The sequence below is a fragment of the Dipteris shenzhenensis genome, chromosome 28 (genome assembly GCF_047967505.1).
Source record: "Dipteris shenzhenensis isolate YYH24624 ecotype China chromosome 28, Dip_SZ_1.0, whole genome shotgun sequence".
NCBI lineage: Eukaryota > Viridiplantae > Streptophyta > Polypodiopsida > Gleicheniales > Dipteridaceae > Dipteris > Dipteris shenzhenensis.
In genome coordinates this window covers 5,880,365-5,887,854 of record NC_141623.1, presented here as the reverse complement: position 1 = coordinate 5,887,854, position 7,490 = coordinate 5,880,365, and the positions used below count along the sequence as shown (strand labels likewise).

At 40.7% G+C, this 7,490-nt stretch overlaps 1 protein-coding gene across 1 annotated transcript; it reads left to right on the top strand.

Moving 5' to 3' along the window:
• Positions 1–536: 536 nt before the first annotated feature.
• LOC147883092 (uncharacterized) lies at positions 537–6,823 on the top strand. The gene is made up of 10 exons (XM_087399245.1): positions 537–908; positions 989–1,032; positions 2,982–3,036; positions 3,128–3,222; positions 3,464–3,589; positions 3,672–3,727; positions 3,868–4,058; positions 4,479–4,565; positions 6,016–6,120; positions 6,217–6,823. The coding sequence occupies exons 1-10, from the start codon at positions 621–623 to the stop codon at positions 6,277–6,279; spliced, it is 1,110 nt and encodes a 369-aa protein (XP_087255371.1). The 5' UTR covers positions 537–620; the 3' UTR covers positions 6,280–6,823.
• The last annotated feature ends 667 nt before the right edge of the window (positions 6,824–7,490 follow it).

Genomic DNA, 7,490 nt, shown 5'->3' with positions numbered 1-7,490 from the left:
GAGCGTTGACATAAATTCAGTATGAAGCCTTTTGTATCAATGGATGCTCAAGCGAGCGTGGGTGTGTGGATATGTCTATGTGAGAGCATTTGTTTATACTATTTTTTTAATATTCTTCTCTTTTCTTTGTCACAATTGAGTTTGCCCTTCACCTCCAGAGCGTTGACATAAATTCAATATGAAGCCTTTTGTATAAATGGATGCTCAAGCGAGCGTGGGTGTATGGATATGTATGTGTGAGAGCATTTGTTTATACTATGGTGTACACCCAAACGAGTTTCAAAGTTCTCTATCTAAGTAGAAGAATCTTTAGGGGTCCAATATCTTTTATCACATTGGAAATCAACAGTTGAATCTAGTTGCTTCAAAACTAAGAGAAGCTCCGTTGGTTCGCACCTCTAATAGTGGTCTTTAGAGAGGGTACTGGTGAAAACAAAAGCCTAGCTTTGCTTACTAAGATAAATACTTTAAAATCTTTCTCATTCACTCTTAATTTTGTTTGAAGTCTTTTCCAAACTCCCTTCTTCCAAGTTCCCTTTGTTCCCTTGAGTAACTTAGAGGACATACGTGCTCCACGTCCAACGTAGTGCAAAAGCCAAACTCAAAAACTTGCAAATGTTATGGATCGATTCCAGTGGCTCAATTCCCAGCCATGGCTTGTTCCATGGCAAGGCTGCCAGCACACTCCTGACCTTCGCTGCTCTTCCTGCTCAGAAGGGAACCTTACCATGTGCCTCCACCTCAACTGGATCTTTCAGGGATTCACGTCCTTTCACACTGTAGCCAAGCAGCCAGATGGCTATTCTCACAAAGAACAGGAAGAGGATGAACACCTTGGTCCCCTTTCAGACCATGCAACTCACCTCTTCTTCTCTGTGCAGCCTCCCCTGTCCGATCCTGCACAGTTGGTAAGTTGTGTTCACTCTAAAGCTTTCATCCCCGGAGTAGAGATTGCCTCTCCTACTGATGTATTATTTTGATCATGTAGGTTTTGAAGGTTGGTGTCACTCGAAAGGTTTCTGTGTGTAACAGGTACATTTTTTAAACCACTAAGTGCACAACTTTACACTAGCTCACTACACTACACATGGTTTGATTTACGTCTTTGAATGCCTGCATCCCTCCTAAACTCCGCTACTCGCCTTGCCAAGTCGTTCTTCGGATATCTCATCTCTCTAAATTCCTGGTACAGCTAAGTCCTTAGACTAATCCCTTCTTTGGACACAGCCCGTGGAGCACTGCCTTTTTGGACTATGGGTTCAACTAAGTATTAGCATTGGTTGCTGGAAGTACACATGATGTAAAACTCTCATGTCTCTCCACAAATGGCCTTATTAATGTGGCAAGGCCACTTGCAAGTCAAAGGAAAGTACTGTTCCTAACGACCAGGGTTAAGATCTTGTCATGGAGATACTATATGGCACTGAGTGGTCTTAAGTAGACATCTTACTTGTCCCACTGTTTTTCCAAGAAAAGCATTCCTTATATTAAGTAGAGGACAATAGTGGCAATGGCCAACTGCAAAGATGACGAACTGACCATGCACCGGTTGCTGATTTCTTGTCCATGTCTGTAGGGACTCTTCTGAGCATTGTTTCAGGTTGCATGCGTGGATTCCGTTGATATGCCAAGCCCTTGCACACATTCTTTTATCATGCAGGCCTATGAGGCCACAGGCACTTCTTCAGTCCTGTTGCTTCATTGAACGTGCACTGCATAAGATATGAGCTGTATAGCAGTGTCTGCCTTGCATTGTAGACGATACAAATCTATTCTTTTCTGATGTCAGTTGAATTGTGCAAACGATCACCATTCATGATAAAATTCAAGCAACTTTTGTCAGAGATGTTTGGGCTATGTTGCAGCGGGTTAAACCTTTTTTGATTGCCTTACTTTTTGTGGTTATTGTTTGAAATATTCTACTCTCTTTAATCCAGACGAAAATGGAATGAACTCTTTGGATGACATCATAAGTCTTTTCAATGCAAAAATCGCGAAGTCTCTAAATTATTAATAGGAGAGCTCTTTATCAGTTTATATTTGCAAAATGCTCCAAGGCGTCCGTAGCAAAACTCTTTTTATGGTGATGGCCTAGAAACTTTAACTGTAACACAAGGGTGCACATCTTAGATAGATGGACGTATTCAAATATCTATTTTTCATTTTCCTTTTATTATTCTAAGGCGTCCATAGCAAAACTCTTTTTATGGTGATGGCCTAGAAACTTTAACTGAACACAAGGGTGCACATCTTAGATAGATGGACGTATTCATCTATTTTTCATTTTCCTTTTATTATTCTAAGGCGTCCATAGCACAACTCTTTTGATGGTGAGGGCATAAAAACTTTAACCTTAACACAAAGTGCACATACATTTCAGGTAGATGGACATATTTCAATATTTACGGTAGGCAGCCTAGAAGGAAGTTTTCCTTTTCTAAGCCCTAGTTAAGCTGTGTGTCATGATTATAAGCGTTGATCTTTATGAAGATCCAAGGGTTTGAAACATGCTTTCTAGAAAAGCAACCTTCTGTGAGCTCTCCTTAAGCCATGTGTACAATTTTAGGCCCTTGATTTTAGATTGATCTAAAGGACTAAAACACTCCTTTCAAATTTGACCCAAAAGCATACTTTTTTATTCATTCTTCCTGCAAATCTATTATATAAGGAGGGAGATAATTGCATGTTTTCTTTCTTGCCATCACTTGATTGAGTAATTGTTGGACAAAGCTCACGACCTTGCTATTGAAACTCCAATTGGATAATAGTGAGGATCTAGGTCCAATTTGGAGTTAGAGCCATGACGGAAAGGTTGCCTACCGCAACCTAGTGTTATTTATTTTTCGTTTTCCTTTTATTATTCTAGCTTGCTTCTATTGTAAGGAGAGTGTATAGGTTGCGGCGTGCGCTTAAGCGATTTGTTTTGTTTGGCTATTTTGGAAGTGGAAATTTATCTGATGATCACATCTTTCCTCTTGCAGTGAGCTGGTGCTTTCCTTTGATGATTCCAACCCCTATGTTTTAAACTCTCAACAGGTCTGCATGGCTTTGTTTGCCTTCCTTAAGCAGTTTAGCTGGCGACATTGAAGTGCTTATCAATTGGTTGAAGGATGAATTATTTGATCAGGTTTTAACGATCTCCACGTGGAAACAAGATCAGGGATGCAAGCTTTGTAGAAAATCAAATCATGTTGCCATAGTTTCTGCCAGGGAGAATACTTGGTATGACATGCTTTATTCTTTCTAGATTGTGCAAATGGTGTCCAGTGGGGTATTTGGTAGGGAAGCTTCCCTTTCGGTATCTGGAAGTCCATTCTTCCTACTTTTCACAACTAAATACTGATATGATGTTGTGTTTGCAATGCTTTACTTGAAAAAGTTGTTAAAATTTTTGGAAATCTCTTTTAACTGGCAGCAGTTATTGCCTTGCCAGGCTGAGCATTGCTCTTGGTTTGACTCGCAGTGCATGCCAGTCTCTGCCATGGTATTTAACGCTGAGATTTAAACACGTTGTAATGAATATCTATTCAAGATTGCAGTCTAATGAGGTCCTGGGACCAGCTTCCGACAACATATCAAAAACCATTGGGTATATAAGGTTTAATGCATTGGTGCTCTGTCAAAATAAACTGTGTTTACATACTTCATGAACTCTGAAAGGGGGTTTGCAGTGTTCGGGACCAACTCCACAAAGCCTTTGAAGAAGCGAAATTACAAGCAATTTATGGTAATAATCTTTCTTTCATGTAATGGTGGTTTTTTCACCAGATGTTTCTGTTTTGCTTATCCACTCTTAAGTTTGGCCACATAACAAGTTCCATATCTTTCAATGATCGTAGACTGCCCAACCATTTCTCCTCCTTTCAGGTTTAAGAGAGAAAGATCCTGTTATGCATTCTTCTCAGGGTACGGCTGAGCTTAAGACCCTGGTTAAGACCAGCAATGCATTGCTTCAACAGTTTTTAACAAGGCTGGACTGTATGAGTGAATGTGCTGCAAGAGCAGCAGAAGTTTGTTGTGCAGACGTATCATTGATGACTCAGCAGCTACATATCATGGTGAAGTGAACCTGTCTATCTATTCATTTGGTGCATAACATTCAGATTCTAGTTCTGACTGAATGGAGTCTTTCTTCCTTAGAAATAAAAAACTTTCTGTTAGGAACTACGCTCAAGCTGTGAAATGCGTCTGACTAGAATGGAGGAGATTGTAAGGCTTCATCTAATTAGATGTGCTCTCTGGGACGACCATGTACCTTTGGATGGTAGAAAACAGAGTGTTGGTCTGTGCCTGCACCTATGTTTGCGTTCTGATGATTCTCATGGGGTGTCTTAGGCATGTAGTCTATGCATGCATGATGAAGGTCCTTTGTCCTTTAAACATTACTGATGCTTATGATTGGAATACACCTGGGCTTTGTATTCATTTATTTTCAAATAAGATCATTGCATTCATTGTTTCCAATGGTACCTGGTCAGGCTCACCATGCAGCTGATCACAAGGGAAGGTCGATGCACTTGAAGACTCTACAGCGTCAACTGCAGTCCAGTTTGCAGGCCTTAGAGGTTAGCGTTCAGATATGCACAATTGGTTTGTATTATCCTTTTTTTTTCCAAACAGTCCTTGTAGATTTGCATTTAGATCTGAAACAATAACGTACACCAGTAAAATGATCTCTCATATTTCTATGCTTCAGCTTTTATTTGCTGATAAGTTGCTCTTATTTTGTCCACAACATCACAGGGCACGTCGTCACATGCACTAGTCCAAATTCTCTCATTGTAGGCAAAGTCATCCGCTATAATATATCTCTATTTGCAAATCTGAGAGAGAACTGTAGAGGCATTATGCCTCACCCTCGTCAATGGTGGGTTCACTTGCAATTTGCCTAACATATGCATAAGAGAATATGTGGAGTGGTGGGGCTAAGGCCCTTCTAGTTACCATGTTGATAGAAAAAAGCAGCCAAAAAACCTACTGTATATGAAGTTTTAATAGGAAGTCTCTCCAATATCCCTGTCTCTAAGAAAATAGGAGACTCCACAACTGGATAGGCCACTGCATGTTGCTCAAGCTATACCCATGTGACACCTGATGGTGGGTGTCCCCTTTTAGGCTCTTTAATTGCCCTAGAGCACATATTCTGCTCATGGGAATATTGCCTCGTGGCAAAATTTATGCCATAAGTAGAGAACAAGTGCTAGCCCACAGTGGTGACACTGGCAGGGTGCATTGCAATGGCAACACGTTTAACATCTGGCATGAATTGCTCGGGCAGCCTTGCAGAATTTGGTAGCTCGTGAGAGCACTATGTTCTCAACACTAGGTAGCTCTTGGGGAACGTGGAAACCCATGGCCACTTTCGGTAATCTCAGCCATCCATCGAGAAGCAGATCGAAGGGAGGAGATCAAAGGCACCTTAATCTCAACCATCCATCAAGGAGAGAGGAGGTCAAGGGGGAAAGTGCTTCAATCTCAGCCCAAAATGCGACTCAATCCCAGCCCTTGACCTTGATCTTCAATCTCCATCCTCCATTACGCGCCTCAATCTCAGCCTTCCCATCTCTGTTGTGGATATGTCCAAGATTTAATGGTCAACAAGAATAGGCGTCCTCTCCTTCATTATTACCCCTCCTTTCTGCCAGATTTTGGCAGTTTGAGCTGGCCACCAACCATTTTGGACTCGCTGAGCCAATGGATCCATCTCCACCCCCATCCAAGGGCCAAACTTGAACAATTTCAAAAATAATACCCAAGGACCCCAAACCTCCCCAAATGGCTAGAAAGGAGAAGAGTTCTTGTTGTTTTAAAATGGTGTACTCTGAATTGATTCTTCAAAAAAACTACACCAATTTCTGTGACTATTCACAATTTATTTACTGAGCATTCTTGTTCTTGAGGCCAATAAGGTCTTGTCTGTCTTTGTAACATTTTATCGTGGTATGTCCCATGTTCCATTTGACATCCATTCCTCTTTAAAAGTCTTTTTAACGTCCTGGCTGTTTCAATTTGCAGGAGGAGGAACAAGCATGTGTCACAACAGTGTGGGGAGCTAGTTCTATACAGCAGCAGGAGGCACGGACACATGCTGTTATAGCCCTGCAGCATACCATGGAGCAGGTTATTGATTAACTTAGCGTAGCTAAGTGATGTTGGGTACATATATGAGCTAGCAGAACCTTTTTCTGAGAAAGCAATTTGGTTGTTGTGATTTAGAGGAAGCAATTGGAGCAAGCTTTTCTGTGGGTGGAGCTTATGAATGCAGCAGTTGCATTATGAAGGATTTTGATTTTCACAAAATCATTTCAAGCCTTAAACAACGGCTCTATGAATGTGTATCACAGGAATAGTTGCCTTGAAAGCAGAAGTTTCTTTCCTGCATCTTGCATCTAATCTGCCCTGCCCCTGGGCTTCGCCAGGAAACTCGATGGTTTGGAAAGTGAGCAGAGAAACTGTGCTATCATCCTTTGTCAATCAATGCTTCAATGTGGTTTGCTTTTTTACCAATCACACATACCATGATTTTTCGCTAGGGAAGGAATAGCTTCCCACTGTATCTTTCTATGTCTGGGTGCCTTTATGGGTGTTGTACATGGTCAGGTAATCCAGATGCATATTGTCAGAAAGGATTACTGTTTCAATATAGCATCATATTCTCACTTCTTTATGTATGGTGTTGGTGGTATTAGAGTTTGACTCCTCATATCGAACTTTTTTGCACTGTTAATCATGGAATTCCAGATCTGATGATCTAAACATGCAAAGAGATTACTTCACATGTCATTATGTAACAGTTCCAATACTCATTTCTAAGCTCTGAAGAGAATCGTATCAGCATGCACAAATTTTGACAAAGCTGGAAGTACAGAGCTGAACAAATCAGCTTATAAAAGAGGGGAAGTTAATCGAGTGATAATCTGTAGGCTTTTAGATTCAGACTAAAAATTATGAGCATTGGATTTTCTATTTTGCTGTCACAGCTTCTCTCATCTTGCTTGCTTGATAATTACTTTTCTAATAGTTTCTTATTTTCTAATGTGTTAATCAGGATTGCAGTTGATTTCTCATTTTCTTGTTTTTCTGTTGGTCTCTCTCTATCAAAAGTTAAAATTCACTTGATCTCACATAACACTCGCACAAGGCTCTATGAGTTCTCAAGAGAGATGGATATGGTAGGTCCCCATTGTGTGGGCTATATTGGGTTCCAAATTTCTTATCTTGGATTGGGAGTTTGGCAGCATGACAAAAGCCTTTTGGGCTCCAACATGTGAAAAGCTTATGCTGATAATGGGTCACAACTGGTTCACATCCCACATGGCACCATGCAATGCTAGGTGATGCACATCCCACCTACACTATGTAGTGCTAGATTGAAAACAGTCTTAACGCATCTTATTTAACTTATACAGCAATTGATGGGTAGTTTGCTGGACAATTTAGCGATAGTCTAGTGTAGCCAAACAAATACATTCTTCAAGATGGCTACCATT

What these genes read in the sequence shown, in the direction of transcription:
- LOC147883092 (XM_087399245.1), top strand. Translation starts at nt 621, where the DNA reads ATGGATCGATTCCAGTGGCTCAATTCCCAGCCATGGCTTGTTCCATGG. An exon ending in ATGTTTTAAACTCTCAACAG is followed by an intron (nt 3,037 to 3,127) that starts GTCTGCATGGCT and finishes TTATTTGATCAG; the next exon opens with GTTTTAACGATCTCCACGTG. An exon ending in TCTGCCAGGGAGAATACTTG is followed by an intron (nt 3,223 to 3,463) that starts GTATGACATGCT and finishes TTTGACTCGCAG; the next exon opens with TGCATGCCAGTCTCTGCCAT.